The sequence below is a fragment of the Delphinapterus leucas genome, chromosome 12 (assembly GCF_059928025.1).
Source record: "Delphinapterus leucas isolate spDelLeu-1000000601 "Yukka" chromosome 12, BTC_Dleu_Yukka2, whole genome shotgun sequence".
NCBI classification, from domain to species: domain Eukaryota; kingdom Metazoa; phylum Chordata; class Mammalia; order Artiodactyla; family Monodontidae; genus Delphinapterus; species Delphinapterus leucas.
This window is the reverse complement of record NC_143140.1, coordinates 42,857,888-42,879,869: the sequence shown is the minus strand read 5'-3', so window position 1 is coordinate 42,879,869 and position 21,982 is coordinate 42,857,888. Positions and strand designations below refer to the sequence as shown.

The 21,982-nt window shown below is 35.8% G+C and overlaps 1 protein-coding gene across 7 annotated transcripts in view; it reads left to right on the top strand.

Moving 5' to 3' along the window:
* The window catches only part of HACE1 (HECT domain and ankyrin repeat containing E3 ubiquitin protein ligase 1), a 95,752-nt gene extending 76,407 nt beyond the window's left edge, over nucleotides 1-19,345 (top strand). For 5 of the 7 annotated variants that reach the window (XM_089921893.1, XM_022553357.3, XM_089921895.1 and 2 more), the window contains 5 exons: nucleotides 2,747-2,878; nucleotides 9,893-9,991; nucleotides 10,270-10,340; nucleotides 17,093-17,206; nucleotides 17,764-19,345. In XM_089921893.1, coding sequence (XP_089778019.1) covers nucleotides 2,747-2,878; nucleotides 9,893-9,991; nucleotides 10,270-10,340; nucleotides 17,093-17,206; nucleotides 17,764-17,866 — 519 coding nt within the window. In that variant the 3' untranslated portion in view covers nucleotides 17,867-19,345. Of the gene's footprint in view, nucleotides 1-2,746; nucleotides 2,879-9,892; nucleotides 9,992-10,269; nucleotides 10,341-13,503; nucleotides 17,207-17,763 lie in introns of those variants that run through there. The other 2 variants (XM_089921891.1, XM_089921890.1) reach the window with 2 other exon arrangements.
* Nucleotides 19,346-21,982: the final 2,637 nt, after the last annotated feature.

Sequence of the window (21,982 nt, the reverse complement as noted above, 5' to 3'; positions counted from 1 at the left end):
AGGCTTTGTAAGTTGAAAGCTTTCTATAAACATAACTATTTCACCAGAACAGGTACTAGCTCAGATTCTTTAGTATAGTTAATTCTCCAATTTACTTCTGTGGCATCTGGTATTATCTTATGCCCTCAAAGAATTAACAGTACAACTCAGGTGGGAGCACGTATACATCTGTTGGGGATAAAAATAACCCCCACACCCAAGTTATATCATCTCTTTAAATACCTTAGAATGAAGTGGGATTTTAGGTTTCCTTTATATTTAATGTTTATTTGAGCAACTCTTTATGCCAGTGTTTTGTGGACTGATTGTCATCTACATGTTGACTGTTTCCTTAGAGCATTTAAGGTATTTGATGTAGTTACTCAAGGGCATGAAGTGTGTGGATGAGTCACTTCGGTGCCTTCGTAGGTGGTGGGAATGCAACCAGTGTATTTCTGTACAGTATGAACCGTCAGAATGTTAGTGTATGATAATAGTGGATGTTCATAGTAATAATTGTGTCATCAAGAACACGTTAATGTGTGTTATTCTCTCTGAGGATGTGCTCTTTAAGGAGGCAGGGAAACATGTTAGAAGCAGCTGGATTCAGATTTTTTCTCTTAAACACAGTTGTCTTTCAACTACCTGGAAAACTCTTACTTTACTAAACAACTCAGGAGACTTTGTGATGGCTTGGATTTTATTTTACTGAGAAATAATTAGACCAAGATTTGTCCATATTTAAATTAACTTAATGTGGAGACTGGTATCTGGAGGAGCTGATTTTTCACAAATTGATATCTAATAACTGTGGGCCAGAGTTACAAAAATAAATGTGGGAAATAATATTAGAGGGGACATTAGTATATTTGTGAAATTAATTTTTAAAAATAGAATGTATGAGGAAATAATAGGAATTAATTGATAGAAAATGTGTACTATTCTGATAAATATGGAATACAATGGCAAATTAAAATAAAGTGCACTTGAGCAGTTCATGCTTCATAATTTGAGGTCTTGAATAATTATTAGTGAATAGTACTTTAAGATTATAAAAGCAAAACATCTTGAGAGAAATATATAATTATTAATGAATGAATGGAGGAGAAAAATTTTAGTATGTTCATTAAGCAGTTTAGTTAGAACAGACATCAGTTAAAAGATAATCACGTGTTAATGCTGAAATCATTGCTGGTTATTACTTGGAAGTGTGTTATATATATTATTTTTTTAGATTGGATCCTGAAAATTTAGTTTGTGTTTCTGTTTGATTGTTTGGCACACATTTCTATTTCCCTCTCTCTAGTAACTACCTGGATGTAACTTGTAGAAACTGATTAATTCCTATACAATGGAGAAAAACCTTTGGGCGGTTGGGAGTGGGATTTGGGGTGGGAGTAGATTGAATAGCAGAGACGGTAGCTTTCCCCGTGCCAGATTGCAGAAGGAGCCGTGCAGGGTTTGGGGAGAGCTGTGAGTAATCCATTGTGACAATTCTGTAGGTCTGCGATGTATGGAGAATTCATAGCCGGAATCCTGTATAACTTGCTGGCTCAGTGCCTGACGTTTTTTTGGCAGGGGGAACAGAGCGCATCAGATTAGTGCCAAAAAAAAGAAAATATTAAAGGAAGGGGCCTAAAATAGGTTTTCTCCCTCTGTGTTTAGAGCATTCATTCCTGGGAGGTGAGAACCATATACAGCATATTGCTTTTAACTCTCAAAGTTTCACTTAGTTGTAATTTAAAATATATGAATAATGACAATGGTAGGGTTTATATACAGAGAGTGATGATAATTCATTTTGTTTGAGCCAAAATACATTTTTTTAGTTAAATTTTAAGAGACACTGTTCTAGATGATGGTGATGTGTATTTTAAAAGAAAATGTGTGAAAATAGGTTACCTTAACTCAGAATCAAATAGGCTACACTTAAATGAGTCTTTTTATCAGGTTCTAAGTGTGTTTTTAATGAATTTGTAGAATGTATGCATTCATCACATTATTTGTTGAACACTTACAAAGTGACAGCCTCTTTTTTAAGAGCTGAGGATATATACTGGTAAACAAAACAGAGCCCCTGCTTGCAGAGAGATTACAGTCTAGTAAGAGATTTCAGTCAGAGAAACCAGGAAGTATACAGACACGGAGGCCTGAGCAAGCTTGTATTTGGGGGATAGAGTGAGGGAGCAAAGGGGAAAGTGGAAGGAAGTGAGATGAGAGAGCAAGGCAGAGGCTGGGTCATTTAGGGCCTTATGGACTAGGAAAGGAGTTTGGACTTCAATCCAAGTGTCATAGGAAGTCATTGTAGGGTTTTGAGAAGGAGGGTATGTGATCTGAATTATATATAAAAAATCTATACGTAACTTTAAAAAGTCACTCTGGTGTGGTGAAGAAGCAGTAACAGAGGCAAACAGAGGCAGCAGTGATACCAGATGTTGCAGTAATCCAGGTGAGAGATGATGACGGCTTGGACCAAGGTGCTAAAAGTGGAGGTGGTGAGACAAGGTCTGATTGAGAATGTTTTTTCAGGTAGATCTGATAGCACTTGCTGATAGAGGGTGTGAGAGAATCCTGGGTGATTGATTCTTAGGATTTTGGCCTAAACAGGTTAGTGAATGGTAGATTACTGGTTTGCTGAGGTGTATGAATATTTCTGCCAAATTAATTCTAAACCTTTACCTCTTAAATGAGAAATGATTATATCAATAGTGTCTTAAGTACGTGAAATTAAAAAGAAATCATCACAGAAACTTTTTTTTTTTAATAGGCGGAGTATGTCCAGCTTGTCACTGAACTTCGAATGACAAGAGCCATTCAGCCTCAGATTAATGCTTTTTTACAGGGCTTTCATATGTTCATTCCACCTTCCCTCATACAACTTTTTGATGAATATGAATTGGTAAGGAAAACATCAGTTCATTTTTTAAAATTATTATTTATTTTTGGCTGTGTTGGGTCTCCGTTGCTGCGCACGGGCTTTCTCTAGTTGCGGCGAGTGGGGGCTACTCTTTGTTGTGGTGCTCGGGCTTCTTATTGCGGTGGCTTCTCTTGTTACGGAGTGTGGACTCTAGGCGCGCAGGCTTCAGTAGTTGTGGCACACGGGCTTAGTTGCTCCGCGGCATGTGGGATCTTCCCGGACCAGGGCTTGAACCTGTGTCCCCTGCATTGGCAGGCGGATTCTTAACCATTGCACTACCAGGGAAGTCCCAAACATCAGTTCTTTTGTTGTTATGCAACACAACACAAAACTCCAATTGATGTAGTTTAGAAATAGTTTTGGAGCACAATGATGAATGGAATAATGTAGAAGACATTATGGTTTAATGTTGATTTTTGGGGAGGTACAAGATTTGTGATTGTGCTTCTCTTAAGGTTAATAACCAGATTAGCAATTTCTTAATGTGGAATGGAGTGAGCTGGTGATAAAGAAAAATGTAATGTATTTCCAAAGTGTTCTACATGGGAGATGTTGAAGGCCAATCTTCCCAAAAGCAATATTCACATTATTTCTAAATTTTTTGTTTGGCTGTATGAGGTAAAGGATACTGATAGTAACTTCGTGTACCTTTTATTTTTTCCAAAAAGAAAAATTGACTGAGGGATTTTCTTGTATTTCTGTTATCTTCTCCAGCTTCTTATTTCATTATGTATATAATTTTATAATTTTCCATTTTAACCATGTATGGAGTCCACTGTCTTTGCTGGCCCCTAGTCTCTAATGAATGTTTTGTTTTGCTTCTTTAATTTGCTTGCCCTTTACTGTGATCTAACAGGATTTCTGATTTTATATGAATTATGTCTGCATTTTCCCCCATTTCCTTTTTTCTCTTTTATTTTTGGTAATAAATTATTTGTAAGCTCTTTGAGTTGTCTAACTCCTTAATAAAACCACACAATATTTTAAATAGAGTATGGCTGCTTTCTTAGTTTGGAATAATAAATTTTAGATTTGGAATAAAAAAATTTATAATTTGGAATAATACATTTTAGATCAGTGGAAAAGTGTCCTTTGGCTTTTATTCTGTCTCATAAAATTAGTTTCACCCTATGCCTTTCATTTTAATATATGAATAAGTACATTGGTGTGTACCGTACATTGGTGTGTACTGGTTAATTTTACATATACCAGTATTTTCAATTTATCACTCATAGTATGTCTTAGTATAGTAGTGGACAAAATTTGCTAAATAATGTTGAAGTCCATGGTGACTTAGTTTCACTAAATGTCAGTTTTGAGGTTTTTTTGTTGTGTTTTTACGGTTAAGATGAATGGTTTTATTTAGCATAGACTTGTCTAGTTTTTGTATAACCATAAAAGTTACTATTTTTAGTATTTAAAAATGGAGCAGTACTTATGAATTGTTAAGCAGAAAATTACATTATTTTCTGGACCTGTGTATAAAAAACAAATAACTGACAAAAACTTTGCCTCATAATTTACTGATACTGAGTTTAATGAAACTTTTTATTGAACTACAATATACATGAGAAAAGTACATGCATCGTAAATGTATAGCTTGATGAATTTTCACAAACTGTATACACCCATGAAACAGCACCCAGATCAAGAAACTGAGAAATCCTAACACCCCAGATCCCTCTCATGTCCTCTTCCAGTCACTCTGACCCCTCATGGGTGTCCACTCTCCTGGCTTCTAATAATACAGACTAGGTTACCTGTTTTTGAACTTAATGTAAATGGAATAATCACCTAGAATATATCTGACTTCTTTAGCACAGCTTTTTGTTTGTGAGAATCATATGTATTATTGCAAGCAGTTGTAATGTGTTCATTTTCATTGCTCTGTAGTACTTCATTGTGTTAATATACTTTTTTTTTTTTTTTTGTCTTTTCTACTCTTGATGGACATTTGGTGGGTAGTTTTCAGTTTCAGGCTATTGTGTAGATTATATATCTTGGAGTGGAATTGCTGGGATTTAGGGGGTGCATTTATTCCATTAGGGTAGATACTAGCAAATAGTTTTCCAAAGTAGTATGTCAGTTTACACTCCCACCAACAGGTTATGAGAGTTCTGGGTATTCTGCATCCTAAACAGCATTTGATATTTTTGTCTTTTTTATTTTTACCATTCAGGTGGAATAGTAGTGGTACTTCCTGGTGATTTTAATTTGTATTTCCCTGGTATTGAGTGTGGGATTGAGTGTGTTTTACATGTTTATTGGCCATTTGTATACTCTGTTTTTGAAGTGTTTATTCAAGTAATTTGTCCATTTTTCTGTTGTGTTTTCTGTTTTTTGTGTTTTTTAAAACACTGATTTGTAGGAATCTTTATATATTCTTTATAGGAGTCTTTGTTAGATATATGTATTATGAAGATCTTCTCCTACTCTGGTGTCTTTTAACCAATAAAAGTTTTTAGTTTTAACGCAGTTCAGTTTATCACTTGTTTTTTCTCTTCCCTTTTTTTTTTTAAATGAATGGAGCTTTTTGTGTCCTGTTTAAGAAACTTTCTTATTCCAAGGTCATGAAAGTGTTTTCCTGTATTTTCTTCTGAAAACTTTATTCCTTTGTCTTTTACATTTAGGTTTGCTACTGGTAAGTTTTTAATTGTGGTTCTTACATTAGAAGTTAGGTCAGGATTCCTAGTCTGTCTTCTACTCTGGCTTTACTAAGTTGAGCTGATTCAGATGGTGGGATTGTTTTGGAAGAGCAGTGTTGTTGGCATGACGCTTAACTTATGCAGTGATGATAATTATTAGTATTAAACACTTAGTATTTGCCAGGTACTTCATGTGTATTAACTTTTAAAACCTTCACATCAGACCCCTGAGGTAACGTATTATTCCCATTTTACAGATGAGAAAAACTAGGCCAAAGAAGGTATGGGACTTGCTCATGTTCACAGAGTATATGTTACAGCCAGACTGAACCCATGGTCTCTGACCACAGCCCAGTCTCTCTTCATCAGTATTGCCTCTCAGTGGCGTGCACTATATAAGTAGGACTTGGTTTTAGAACCTTTGGTGTGACTTTGTGTCTTTCGTAGGAAAGGGCTCTGCTACACTGGGATAGAAAACTTTTTTAAAAAGTTGGTGCAAACATCTAAGCTAGATGTTCATCAGAGTTAAAGGATACTGGTTAGATTCTAGAGTTTTAGTGAAAAGAAGGTATCCAGTAGCATCAGTGTCCTTAACTGGATGTGTATTCATCCATTTGTGGATAGAACGCAGTCTCAAGTCAAGAGGTGATCATCAGGTTCAAAAATGGTGACAGCTGGGCTTCCCTGGTGGCGCAGTGGTTGAGAGTCCGCCTGCCGATGCAGGGGACACGGGTTCGTGCCCCGGTCCGGGAAGATCCCACATGCCGCGGAGCGGCTGGGCCCGTGAGCCATGGCCGCTGAGCCTGCGCGTCCGGAGCCTGTGCTCCACAACGGGAGAGGCCAAAACAGTGAGAGGCCCGCGTACAAAGAAAAAAAAAAAAAATGGTGGCAACATTTTGTGATTACTGTATCTATAACATTATTACAGTTGAGGGGTTCCTCAAATGTCTGAGGGACTCTCCTGCCATACTGTGTTGCTTATGAGTTTGTCCATGGTGGTACCAGGATATTAAAACACTGAGTCATGTAAATTCTAGGTAAGCTAAGAGCTGTGAACACCTGCATGACTCAGTTTCTGACTATTAGTTTATGGGTTATATATGTTGTACCTAATTCCAACAGACCAATTCAGTTATTTTGTCACTTCCCTGGTGGTCCAGTGGTTAAGATTTTGCCTTCCAATGCAGGGGGTGCAGCTAAGATCCCACATGCCTCAGGGCCAAAAAACCAAAACATAAACAGAAGCAGTATTGTAACAGATTGAACAAAGACTTTAAAAATGGTCCACATCAAAAAAATCTTAAAATAAATAGGGGCTTCCCTGGTGGCACAGTAGTTAAGAGTCTGCCTGCCAATACTAGGGGACATGGGTTCGAGCCCTGGTCTGGGAAAATCCCACATGCCGCGGAGCAGCTAAGCCTGCGAGCCACAACTACTGAAGCCCGCGCACCCAGAGGCCGTGTTCCGCAACAAGAGAAGCCACCGCAATGAGAAGCCCGTGCACTGCAATGAAGAATAGCCCCCGCTCGCCACAACTAGATAAAAGCTCACACGTAGCAACAAAGACCCAACACAGCCAAAAACAAATAAATATATAACTTTAAAATATATATATTAAAAATAAATAAATAAATTATTGATTGGGATTTAAAATCTTTTTGTTATATGCATATGTACTTTGTATTGTGGACTTCCCATTTCATCTGTTTTCAGTCAGTTTAATAACTTTTTTTGCCCAGGTGTTAAATGGGAATAATAAAGATCTTTTGTCCTCTTCGCAAAGTCATAACATACGATGTTCATGAAATGCTTCAAATTTCTTGAGAGAATATCGTCTCACTCATTTTTATTCACAGTTATTAACAATGAAAGTGTACTTAATATTATTAAAAGCTTATCTTCAGCCTAGAAGGGAAGAGCATTAAACTCCTGGGTTGTAAGAAACATGTAACGATCATCCATATTCCTTTTGGCAGATCTGTGTCAGGGTACTGCCAAGGAGCAGAATTTCCCCAGATGGTTCAAATAAAGAAACTTTAGTGAAGGAACTTAAAGAGGCATGGGCAGGTTAAGAAGAAACAAGATATCGTTGAGGCATCCAGAGAATAGCAACAGTGGAAAGCCTTATCACCCCTAGAATTGAAGACAAGTGGAGGAATTACTGTGAGGAGCCCGGTGAGAGCCTGAACCACCAGGGGCCACCAGGTGGCAGCTCTAGTTGAGGAGACATAGCTACTGCAAAGATGTACTGAAGCAGGGAGGGAGCAGAAAATACTCTTACCTGCAGACTCCTGCCTGTTTCCCAGTGATGGAGCCCAACCTGAAACCAACAGGCAAGAGAGCCAGTCTGTGCCTCTTGGGGCACAGAATGTGCAAAGGAAGATGGAAAATGTATTTGGGGGTGATAAAATGCACCCTACCAGAATGGCTTCATCTAGTTAAAGTATTTTATAATACTATGGCAAGGAGGACTAAAACACACCCTAGATAAGCAGTTCTCAAACTTTTTGGTCTTAGGACCCCTTAAAAGAAAAGAGTTTGTTTATGTGGTTTATAGTAATTGATACCTAACTGTATTTGAAATTCAAACAGAAATGTAAAATTTTTTATTAATTCACATAAAAATAACAATTCATTACATATTAACATAAATAAAACATTTAAGAAATTAAAACTGCATTTTCCAGAATAAAACAAAAATAGTGGGAGAAGTGGCATTGTTTTACATCTTTGCAAGTTTCTTTAATGTCTGGCTTGATAGGAGAAACTGGGTTCTCATATCTGCTTCTGCTTATAATCTGTTGTGATATGTTGCTTGGTTGAACTATATGGAGAAAATCCAGCCTCAGATACGCTGGAAAAGGGAGAACCTTGCAGACTCCTTAAATAGATCCCAGAAACACCCAAGAGTTCTGAGACACCACGTTACATTGGCCTTCATACTCTATACTAGGAGCATACTCTATACTAGGCAGGTATATATTATGAGGAATTGCTGTAGGAGAAGTGATTTTGAACCACGTGGTATCTATCTCTGCGATAACAAAGTCTGCTATTCTGGCTTGTCGGTGTTAAGCTTAGGCTAGTTATTACCTCACTTTACTGTGTAAACACATCCAACTGTTAAATACGGGCTGATTCATAGATTTGTTTTGTTTTGTTTTGTTTTGTTTGTGGTACTCGGGCCTCTCACTGTTGTGGCCTCTCCCATTGCGGAGCACAGGCTCCGGACGCGCAGGCTCAGCAGCCATGGCTCACGGGCCCAGCCGCTCCGCGGCACGTGGGATCCTCCCGGACCGGGGCACGAACCCGTATCCCCTGCATCGGCAGGCGGACTCTCAACCACTGTGCCACCAGGGAAGCCCTGATTCATAGATTTGGACAAGCCTTTTTCATGTTCTCTTTTCTCTTGGGGAACATGATGGTAAATACTTTCGCCATTATTAATTTCATTCTTAGTTATTGGATTGATATTTTGTTTGTTTGATGATCTTCCTGGAAAAAAAGAGTACCAAAAGTCATTAGTAGGAAAATTGCATTTTTTTTTTTCACCTTGGAGAAATTTGACTTGAAAGTTGGATTGGAATTATTCCAGAATAGAGTTCTTCAAAGGCCTAAATCTGTTTTGGTTTTTTAAAAATAACTATTTTTATTATAATAACTCCTTTTTTTTCTAGTGATTAGGGTTTCTTGATCTTTTCCTTTGCTTAACCCAGATTTATTTAGGTATTTGTTTTCACTTTCATGCTGAGAGTACAGTATTTTTATAGAATATAACAAATTCATGAAATATATACAAACCAAAGATAATAATGTTCACAAAATTATTGCACATATAAACTGTTGTGGCATATGTGTTTCTATATAAAGGTAAACTGTTATCTCATGGTTTTTTGTTTTGTTTTGTTTTTTTGTGGTACGCGGGCCTGTCACTGCTGTGGCCTCTCCCGCTGTGGAGCACAGGCTCCGGACGCGCAGGCCCAGTGGCCATGGCTCACGGGCCCAGCCGCTCCACGGCATGTCGGATCCTCCCAGACCAGGGCACAAACCCGTGTCCCCTGCATCGGCAGGCGGACTTTCAACCACTGCGCCACCAGGGAAGCCCTATCTCATGTTTTAATTAAATTGTATCAGTGTAGAGACATCTCTACATCTCACAATATTTGAGATTATTAGTATCAAGGGTTCTCTCTCAGGTAGTACTTGTTATTGATGACTTGCAGACACTGTTACAAAAATAAATCAGTTTTACATGGGATTAGTTTCTAATTAAGGCAAATTTACTATTTAAATGTAATCACTTTTTTTTCCCCAGAGAAGATTAATGAAATATTTTGCTTCTTCCCCAAAGGAGCTACTGCTTTCTGGCATGCCAGAAATTGATGTGAGTGATTGGATAAAAAATACTGAATACACAAGTGGCTATGAAAGAGAAGATCCAGTTATTCAGGTAAAGTCTCTCTAGAGCTTAGAATGAAGTTAAGTTTTGCTATTTAATCTTGTAAGCTTTTCAGCACTATTGGATGAAAACCTACATTAATTAACAAAGTAAAGTTTTTCCCTAAATCTTCTCATGGGAATTGCATATGAGCGCTTTGTATGAAATCTTTTCTGATAAATGAGTTTCATGGAATAAAATATGCTTTATGAATATTGCATATTTCTCTGGTACTAAGAAGCCTGCAGTTGCTCTGAAATATGAGCTAAGTTTTTTATTGTTGTTTTTAGTGGTTCTGGGAAGTTGTGGAAGATATTACTCCAGAGGAGAGAGTTCTTCTGTTGCAGTTTGTTACTGGCAGGTAAGAAGTGTTTTTATGATAATGTGGAAAGAATTTAATAGATTCCATTTCTAATGGCTTAGACGTAACTCAAAATGAATTATTACTCTGAATTATCAATTTCTTACCTCCTTTTCCATTTTTTTAGATATTAAACAAAGGTTTATTTAGGCATTAAAGTTAAAACATATAGTAGTGCTCAATAAATGTTTATTTAAGGTATAAAAGATAAACTGTTCCAATCAGGACTATCAGCATGTATATTATATTTTATAACTTGGTAGTCTTTTCATTCTGCAGGTAAGTCAATGATAGTAGCCGACATTTGTTGCTGGGACAACACACACACACATGCACACAATACATAATAATACCCATACACAGCAGGTTTTCTCCAATTCTTATCAAACTTTAAAGTCTTAAGATTTGTGGCCTGAAAAATAATTTGTGATACCACACTTTGAAAAGTCTACTTTTGGAACCAATTAAATATCATAGATATTAGAAAACTAGATGATTTAAACCTCTTTTAACTTACAGTTCTGAAAGATGTAAAAGAAAAGGTCTGATTTTCATTCTTTTTTAAAAAATTAATTTATTTTTTATTTATTCATTTTTGGCTGCATTGGGTCTTCATTGCTGCGCACGGGCTTTCTCTAGTTGCAGTGAGCGGGGGCTACTCTTTGTTGCAGTGCGTGGGCTTCTCATTGCGGTGGCTTCTCTTATTGCGGACCACAGGCTCTAGGCATGTGGGCTCAGTAGTTGCGGCTCACGGGCTCTAGAGCGCAGGCTCAGTAGATGTGGCGCACGGGCCTAGTTGCTCCGTGGCGTGTGGGATCTTCCCAGACCAGGGCTCGAACCCGTGTCCCCTGCATTGGCAGGCGGATCCTTAACCACTGTGCCACCAGGGAATTCCTGATTTTCATTCTTGATAAGTTAGAATTTCATCTGTGTCCTTCTATTTATGAAAATATAGTTTAGTCATTCCATTATAAATGTACATGGTTCTTCTAAGAAAGTTGGAACACAGAGAATTAGAAGAAATAGAAAAACCATCACCTGCCAGCAATAAGCACTGTAAATAACTTGATGTATTTATTTTTTTCATACCTGTTTTAAAAACATAGTGTGAATATATATCTATCATATATATGTAATTTAAAGTCAACTGTTTTATTTTTAAAGTAGTTCATAACCATTATAGAAAATTTTGAAAATGGAGACTATAGATAGAAGAAAATGAAAATCCCATTAAGTAATTACACTATTTAGAGATAGCACTATTAATATTTGCTGTATTTTCTTAGTTTTTTAGGTATATAATTAGAAAAATATACACTATATACCTATATAATATATACTATGTACCTAATTTCAAAGAATAAAACATGAGTTATTCACAGATTATAGACTAAAGATATGAAAGAAAATCTTGTCAGTTTTTTTTTTTTTTGGCTACTTAGTGCCAGAAATACCTAGAGATTTGAGTAATTTAATAAAAAGCGTTAAGGGCTTCCCTGGTGGCGCAGTGGTTGAGAGTCCGCCTGCCGATGCAGGGGGCACGAACCCATGTCCCCTGCATCGGCAGGCGGACTCCCAACCACTGTGCCACCAGGGAAGCCCGACAATTCAAATTTTTAAAAAATCACCTTTAATATCAGTCTCTGAATATAATCACTTAACATTTTGGTTATTTTTCCAGAATTTTTCTCACATATATAAATTTTTATTTTTAAAAAACATTGTTCCTATTTTGTAACTTTTGAATTTAGCAATATATCATTAAAAATTGTTTCATTTGTAGATCTAGTTTTTTAAATGGCTGTCTATTCTTCAGTCTGTGGACCTCCCTTAATTGATATAGTCCTTTATTGCTACATTTTCCTGTTTATGAATAATGCTGAATAAGGAATTCTTGTGCTTTATACACTTGCAGTTTGATTATTTATAAATATAGGATAAATGTAATATATGTAATATATATATTATATATAGGATAAAAATATAGGATAAATTCTTAGAAGGGAAATTTTTAGATACAAACGTATATAAATTTTTATAACCTTGAGACATTGTTCATTTAACCTTCGGAAAAATATCAGTATTCACCTCAGCCTATTTCTTTTATTCTATCAATACAGGATGTAATCATTTTTATTTTCATAGTTTCATATATGTATACTTTGTGTGGTGTGGATTTCCTTTATTTTTTGCACATTATTCTACCATGATTTTCAAAAATTTGGTTTTAAATGTTCTTTATATATAGGGACATTAACTCTGCAAATATCTTTCCCAGTTTATCATTTGCCTTTTAATTATATTAAGTTAAATGTACAGCTTTCCCTGTAATTTAGATTATAAATTAAATTTATAAAAATTATATAATGAAAGTGCTAAATTAGGTTGCAAGTTGATTATCAGTACTTTCCTTATGTTTTTTAAAATAAATTCTTCCCTACTCCCAAGATTTTGTATATATATGTTTATCTACCTTTCTTTCTGTAACTTTTTTGTAGTTTCTGTTTTTACATACCAATTTTTAAGCCATCTGGACTTTATTTTGGTTTATGTTATAAGGCAGGGCTCTTTGATTATTTTTCTAAGCAGTTTATATTTAAACACCATTTAATAAATTATTATATTTTCCTTCATGATTCAGTTGGTATGAGTCTTTAAGATGTAGGAAACAATTATTCAAGTTCTTTAGTACTAAAAATGTCTGTTAGATTGCCGCTCTTGTAGAATAAAAAACACTTCGATTAGTAATACACTGTACGTCTCCCGTGTCAATAGTACAGTCGTAGTTAGCAGTGCTGAAAAGAACTGCACTGTTTACTATTTAATTGGTCGAGAAGTGTAGCTGCGAATCCATTTAAACTGAGATGAAGGATGTGGGTAAAGAGTAGAAGCCAAGAGGGAGGAGATATGGGGATATATGTGTATGTATAGCTGATTCACTTTGTTATAAAGCAGAAAGTAACACACAATTGTAAAGCAATTATAAAGAGGTTAAAAAAAAAGAGTAGAAGCCAAGGAAGCTGAGGGGAAACTACGTGGAGCTAAGCTTTACCTTCAGGTTGAAGAATCCACTTTTCAGCACTTGGTCTCCATTGGAGTCCTTGTTTTGAATTCAAACTAAGTCTTAAGTTCTTTTATTGTTTGTTTTTTTTTTTTGCGGTAGGCGGGCCTCTCACCACTGTGGCCTCTCCTGTTGGGGAGCACAGGCTCCGGTCGCGCAGGCCCAGCGGCCATGGCTCACGGGCCCAGCCGCTCCGTGGCATGTGGGATCCTCCCAGACCGGGGCACGAACCCGTGTCCCCTGCATCGGCAGGCGGACTCTCAACCACTGCGCCACCAGGGAAGCCCTTAAGTTCTTTTAAACCTTAACTTTCCTTTTACACTAGACCCAGTTATCAATAGGTATTGCATTTGCCATTCTAGACCTAGAGTGTGTGTGTGTGTGTGTGTGTTTTTTTTTCCACTTTTTGGAAAATTCTATCATTTAGATTGTAAAATGTCTTTCTCTGTGTCCATAGTATAATTTAAAAGAATCTTACTAAAGAGTCAAATGTGTTCCAGTTGTAGAAGCAAGAATCTGTATCAACAGTAACTTTAAAATATTTTTATGGTGGTGACAATATTTTGTTTATCTACAAGGCTGTCTTAAATGTCTTACTCTTGTTTCATTATCTCTTAAGAATAATGAAAGTCAGACTTAATGATTTGTGTATAAAATAGAAATATTTCATTTTTATTAACTAATTTTACATTGTATACGTCAGGTGTCATAATACTCAACCAAAGACCATTTATTTTTCTCATACATGCTTAAGCTTGATGAGCCATAATCTTAGCTAAGATCCACTGGTTATTCAAGTGTGGGGCCCAGTCATTGTAGTTTAGAGGAAAAGGAGTAAGGTTTCAGAGATTGTTTGTGAATATCAGTTTACAGAATAATTTCAATTTAGATATGAAAATTGGGGGATCATCTGATTTTTTAAGCTTATTTTTCAAAATTTATTTATATGAAAGACATTAGATTGATCATTCTGTTATTGAAATACTGTGATATAATTTGTGTAAGAATCAGTGTCAAGGCTCATCTCATCTTGTCCTGGTGAAGTGGAATACTTGTTTTTAAAGTCTGCCTCTGTAGGAAATTGAAAACAGCTTGCCTTTTATTCCTTTTCATTTTTGGTCACCTTTGTTAATTTTTTAGGCAAAGGTAAATATGCAGAAAGTAATGTTTCAGTTTACAGACATATTCAAGTAATGTTTCAGTTTACAGACATATTCAGGTCTTTAGATATTCTCTTTCCCTAAGTAGGAATTGCTCATGTCTTAGTGTTTTGTTAGCAAGATGCAGGCATCCTTTTTTTTTTTTTTTTTTTTTTTTTTTTTTGATGCAGGCATCCTTTTAACATTCACTTGGATTCCTAAAGTAAGCTTAGGCATTTCATCAATAAAGTGTTTAATAGCAACCAGACTACTTCCCAGCTAGAAAAGAAAAATGCTGGGAAGAGATCTGTTTATATTGGATTGCTTTTTTTTCCCTTTGAATGTAAACATATCATCTGTGATTTCAGACAGAAAATCCTGGTGCATTATTCGACAGGCTTTTTTAGTGTGTGTGGTAAAACATACTTAATATTAAACATTTTAATCATTTTTAAGTGTACAGTTCTGTGTACATCACATATTTGTGCAGCCATCACCACCATTCATCTCCTGAGCTTTTTATCTTTCTCAGTTGAAATTGTACCTATTAAACACTAACTTTCCATTTCCCCTACCCCCAGCCTCTGGCAACCACCGTTCTACTTTCTGTCTCTATGAATTTTATAATTTTTTAAATAGATTTATTTATTTATTTTTGGCTGTGTTGGGTCTTTGTTGCTGCTCATGGGCTTTCTCTAGTTGGCATTGAGCAGGGGCTACTCTTCGTTGTGGTGCACGTGCTTCTCATTGTGGTGGCTTCTCTTGCTGTGTGGAGCACGCGCTCTAGGCACACGGGTCTTAGGCTCACGGGCTTCAGTAGTTGTGGCACGTGGGCCCAGTAGTTGTGGCTCGCAGGCTCAGTAGTCTCAGTAGTTGTGGCGCACGGGATTAGTTGCTCCGCGGCATGTGGGATCCTCCCAGACCAGGGCTCGAACCCGGGTCCCCTGCATTGGCAGGTGGATTCTTAACCACTGCGCCACCAGGGAAGTCCCTCTATGAATTTGATTACTTTAGGTCCCTTATGTAAGTGGAATCATACATTATTTGTCTTTTTGTGACTGGCTTATTTCACCTAGCATAATGTCCTCGAGATTCATCCATATTGTAGCATATGTCCTTTTAAAGGCTGAATAGTATTCCATTGTATGTGTTTACCACAGTTTGCTTATCCTTTCATCCATGGACAGTTATTTGGGTTGAGTCCACTATTTGGCTATTGTGAGTAATGCTGCTATGAACATGGATGTACAAATATCTGTTTGAGTCTCTACTTTCTGTTCTTTTGGATATTTACTGTAATTCTATGGTTAATTTTGTGAGAAACTGCGATAATGTTTTCCACAGTGGCTGCACAATTTTACATTTCCACCAGCAATTGCATAAGGGTTTCAATTTCTGCATGTCCTTTCCAATACTTGTTATTTTCTAGTGATCTTTTTTTTTTAATAGTTATCTTAATGCCTATGAGGTTATCTCAATGAGGTTTTGATTTGCATTTCCCTAATGACAAGTGATGTTGATTGAGCATCTTTTCGAATGCTTATAAGCCATCTGTGTATCTTCTTTGGAGAAATGTCTATTTGAGTCCTGTCCCTATTTTTTAAATTTTAAAAATTGTCCCTATTTTTTGTTGTTGTTAAGTTGTAGGAGATCTATATATTTTCTTGATATTAATTCCTTGTCATATTTATGACTTCAAAATATTTTCTCCTGTGGCTCACATTTTCACTCAGTTCATGGTGTCCTTTGGCACACAAGTTTTTAATTTTGATGATGTCTAATTTATTTTTCTTTTGTTGCCTGTGCCTTTGGTGTCATATCCAAGAAATCATTACCAAATCCAGTGTCATGAAGTTTTTCCCCTGTATTTTCTTCTAAGAATTTTATAGTTTTAGCTCTTCATTTAGGTCTTTGATTCATCTTGAGTTAACTTTTTGTATATGGCGTTAGGTAAGGGTCCAACTTCATTTTTTTGTAGTGGATATCCAGTTTTCTCAACACAATTTGTTGAAAAGACTGTCCTTTTTCCATTGGAGATTCTTAGCACTCTTGTCAAAAATCATTTGGCCATATATTTAAGGGTTTATTTTGAGGTTCTCTATTCCATTGGTCTATGTATCTGTCTTTATGCCAGTGCCACACTGTTTTGATGACTGCAGTTTTGTAGTTTAAGTTTGGAAATTAGGAACTGTGAGACTTCTGAGTTTGTTCACCTTCCTGTGGTCTCACTATGTTAGGGGACATTTAAAAAGAATACAACCAATGCTGTAAATCTCTGGAAAGAGAAGTGTAAAGAATTTTCTAGTTTTCCCACCGTGTAAAACAATACAAAACAAAAACCCTTTGACTCTAGATATTTTTCACAGACAGGGAAATCATTTGGATAATATGTAAGAGCCTCTGTTGCTTGAATTAATCAAGTAAGCCATTTATTTATTCAGCAAATATTTAATGAACATCTACTAGATACTAGTCATTTTGCTAATTCGAAATATACCTGTTACCAAGATTTTCCTTGCATGATTACGACTTACTAAGATATGAACTCTTAGTTCCAGGGTCCCACATGGTGGATTTGCTAATATCATGGGTGGAAGTGGATTGCAGAACTTCACAATTGCTGCTGTGCCATATACTCCAAATCTTCTACCGACTTCAAGCACATGGTATGTTAAATTGGTTTATTTAAATGCATTGCAAATTGTTCTGATTAATTTTGAATGATCAAAGGTCTAACTACTGTATTGCTGCATTAAGAGGAAAATCTCAACAGTGATCTCTATTCAACATTTTGTAATCACTGATAAATAAGTAGCTACATAGTTTTTTGCCTTCCCCTTTTTTGGTAGGGAAAATGTTTGAGGAAACTACCTACCTATGCTCTAATTGAATATGTATAGTTCAAGTATCACTGAAGTTACACTGTCATAAGTATCACTGAGTTACACCATCATTTCAAACTAAATTGCCCTATTGCTTATTTATTTTAGGCTGAAGGGAACTTATTTTCTTCTACTACATTTGCATGCTAAAGGAAACTGCAGTGCAGCAGGGTTTTGGTTTTTTTTTTCCTTTTTAAATACTACTTCAGGGTTTTCCAATTTGATTGCAAATTTAAGAGGGTTCTTTTACGTTAATTTTGAGTAGTGTTTTCACTGCTAGACAAAACAATAAAAAATTTCAGAGATTTCTTAGTTAATAGTGGTATGTTTTTCTTTTAAAGCATCAACATGCTCAAGTTACCTGAATACCCAAGTAAAGAAATACTCAAGGACAGGCTTCTTGTGGCACTACATTGTGGCAGCTATGGTTACACAATGGCATAATGAAGTCTGGAAAATTCATCTGACTGCTGATGCGCAATGCAGAGTCGCAGAAGTAATTTAGGAAACCGTCAACAGAAAAGCAGCCTAAATGCAGCCCACAGGCAGGGCTGATGTTTAAAATTCATAAAGGATCAGGTTTTCTTTCTTCCCCCTCTCTTTTCCCTTTTATGTTTTCTCAGTTTGTGATACACTTAGAAAATATACATCACAGTAGTCTTCATTTAAAAAATGCTAATTGAAAATAGTAGAAACTGTCCTTTTTCATATTTCTTTAATCTTATCCAAGAGTGTGTTAGGGCAGAATCTTATTCTACATTCCATGTCTGCTATGTAACTGTTCTGTTAAAAAGGTGTTGTCTCCTTTATTTTTCTATATAGTAAATTAATTAGGACATCCAGCTTGGTATGTCCTATTGCATGTAAAGTGCCGTTTATATTTTGGAAAACTGTTGTATAGAATGGATTAATTTACATTGTGTATAAAGCCACAAATATGTATTTTCCCATATTGAAACTATATTGCAGTGATGTTTTCTAGCCTTTCAGTATTTTAATATGTAAAGTTTAGACTGATGTGACTAATAAACAGCTGATGAAATGACATCTAATTTATATATTAAAGCTTATGCTATATTGTATGAATTATTTGCATCTTTCAGTGGTCAGTTTTTCACATACATATATTGTCTCAAAGTTTTTCTTATGCCTTATTTTAATTTATATTTTAGATAAAATTAAAATACGGTATTTTACTGGGTTTCTTTTCGTTACTGTTGTTTTATCTGTGAGCTCTAATGATACATTTGAAAACGTAATCTGATGTGCAGATTACAATTTAAGTTTGTAATTTTTCCGTAAACTTTCTTTTTATTATTAGAATGTTGAGTTCAAGTGATGTATACGTAATACAAAGCAGTGGGTTTAATTTTAGGGTGTCTTTTTTTTTTTTTTTTTTTTGGCGGTGCGCGGGCCTCTCACTGCCGTGGCCTCTCCCGCTGCGGAGCACAGGCTCCGGACGCGCAGGCCCAGGGCTATGGCTCACGGGCCCAGCCGCTCCGCGGCATGTGGGATCTTCCTGGACTGGGGCACGAACCCGTGTCCCCTGCATCGGCAGGCGGACTCTCAACCACTGCGCCACCAGGGAGGGAAGCCCCTAGGGTGTCTTGGAAAAGACACAGTTGAGTAGTTACAGCATACCTTTTAGGGGAAGTAGGAACACTCAGACATTTAAAAATACTAACGGGAATTTGTAATGTTTAGGACCTTGCCTTTGGAAACTAAAAATAGATTATCCAGTGGCATCATTATTGGTAAAATGACTCTTATATGCATATTTTCTGATATGAGCAGCCACTGTATTTGTCACTGACAAATGTAGACAATGTATATATGTCAATATAGGCAAATATGTATTGTATATACATGTATTTAGGCATATATGTTGAAAGCTTTGCTAAGTCATAAAACTTCTTTAATACATGTTTTTTGGTCCTCTTTTGTTATTGTGGGGTTTTTTTTAAATATTAAGAAAACATCTCTCAACAGATTACATTAAAAACTAAGAAATCTTTTAAAATTACTATTAGCCCTAAAATTAGGATTCAGATGCATTATTTACAACAAATGAAGCTAATAATTTTTAAAATGTTGGTTTTTGAAATTTAATTGTACAAGAGGTCATTGCCTTCTAACTTCAGATAGGTAACTGATTTATTTAATATTACATTGCTTATAATTTTAGTATTTACAAACATTTATTTCTGTTTATAATCATACATTGGCTTTGTCAGATTGGTTCTTTTGCAGGTATTTATGGAGAGGAGATAATAAAACATTAAAAATCTCATGGTTTTATATCCATGAATTTGAATATTTTTTTATATAGAGCTAGGAATTTTAGGGTTTATTCTTTTATATTATCTTTAGTTTCTAAACAATAAGAATTTAGCTAATATAAAAAGATTTTATATGGATTAAAAATCCTATTTAAACTAGAGGCAGCAAGTCTTTTTAATTCTATTCCCACAATTTCTTCTGTAAGTAGATGGATATGTTGAAGGCAAATATAAAAAAATGATTAGAGATTTTCTTCTCCTTTGGGTAAAAGAAGATTACACTAACAGGAAAATAACTCTTACAACATGTGGTAGTTTCATATAAGGAAGAAAACAGAAATACAGCACTTTACAGGAATGAAACTAGAAGGCAAGGGAGCATATTGTAGGAAACTGATGAATGAAAACACCTGGGCAAGAGTAGATTAAGTTATTCAAATAGTTTGTGGGGATAGTGACCACGTAGTTAATAAAACCCATCTTCTAATTCATCCAAAAACATAATGTAATCTAATGAAATCCTAGTTTTACAACAAGATGCTAAACACAGCCGGTTGCGGTGACGTCTTTGTTGGCTTTGGTGGGGCAATGATAGCTTTAAACATAGGTCACACATTGGAGGCTCAACGAATGAGTCCCACTCACACATGTGTTTTGTTTGTTACACCAATTCTAAATTTTTCGTGAGTTGTCAACATTTTAAAAATCTGGAGATTTCATGCAGAAGTCCAGATTTTTGGCTTTTGTGAGAAATCTGACAGTTTAACATTGGGCAGAGATTCCTAGAAGGCATTATTAGTAGGCTGGAATTGAGTAGAAGCTGCTTCTTGCAATGACTGAACATGCTCTCCAGTTTGCCATTTTCTTACCGCAGCCTGCTTCACTAATTTATTTTCCTGGCGGTTGACAGCATCGGAGTTTGCTTTAAAAATAAATTCTGTGTTGATTAGAAATGTTCCCCCGGAGTGTAAAGTGATACAAATTCTTTGGAAGGCGATTTGGCAATATCACATTTTTTTAATGTACACCATAGTCTTTGAATCAACAATTCTACTTATAAGAATTTATCTATGGAGATACTTATTCCCATACATGACATATTCGTACAAGAATGTTCACTAAAGACTTGTTATAGAGAAAAACAAATAATTTAAATATCGTTAAGGGGTTGCTAATTGTGTTATGTAAATACAATAGAAAATTAGTATGTACAAAGAATGCAGTGGATGTATACATACTGATTCGTAAATGTTTTTCTAAGGTACATTAAGTGAAATAAGGTGTATAGAAGTGTTATTAGTGTGTAAATACAGTATACATAGGGTTATATGCAAGAAAAGTTTGTGGCCCAGAGACTTGCAATATCTGGGAAAACGTAAGATGGGATTAAGACTTTTTCACTATATAACCTTTTTTTCCTGTTTGTCTAAATCACAACCCTGTGTTATTTTCTATATGATATATATAAAATGTCCAGAATCCTAAATCAAGAGAAGACTCAGTAATAGGTTTTATTGAATCTATAAAATGCCATAGTAATAGTGATAAGTAATGTTTTCACAATCACAAAACTTATTTTATAATATGATTAATTTAAAATGAGTATCCTAATTAAACTCTTGGAAACATAGTGAAAGAAAGGAATGCTCCTTTGTCCACAAAGCTCTGTTTCCATATTGCCTGATAATTAGCACTGTTTATAGCTCTCTCAAATTCTATTATTTATTTGAATTTACACTTCCCCCAATTTTCCTTTTTTTTTTTTTTTTTTTTCTTTGTACGCGGGCCTCTCACTGTTGTGGCCTCTCCCGTTGCGGAGCACAGGCTCGGGATGCGCAGGCTCAGCGGCCATGGCTCACGGGCCCAGCCGCTCCGCGGCATGTGGGATCCTCCCGGACCTGGCACGAACCTGTGTCCCCTCCATCGGCAGGCGGACTCTCAACCACTGCGCCACCAGGGAAGCCCTTCCTTTTTTTAAAATAACAAAAAGTGGTACTTATTTAACATGGGAAAATCTGGAAATCATGGATTCATGTACTGACTTGAAAAAAGCAATAAATTATACTACCCAACAATTGTATTTCCTTCTAATCTTCCTCAATGCATTTTTTCAATAGTTGTGTTCATAAAGAACATAGCATTTAGTATTTTCTTTATTCAGCATTATATATTAAACATATCCTATGTTATTACAGCTTATTTGTAAACTTTTTAAAAAATGATGGCATGATCTGTTATACAGATGTTTCATAATTTACTTGATCATATCTCTAAAATTTTT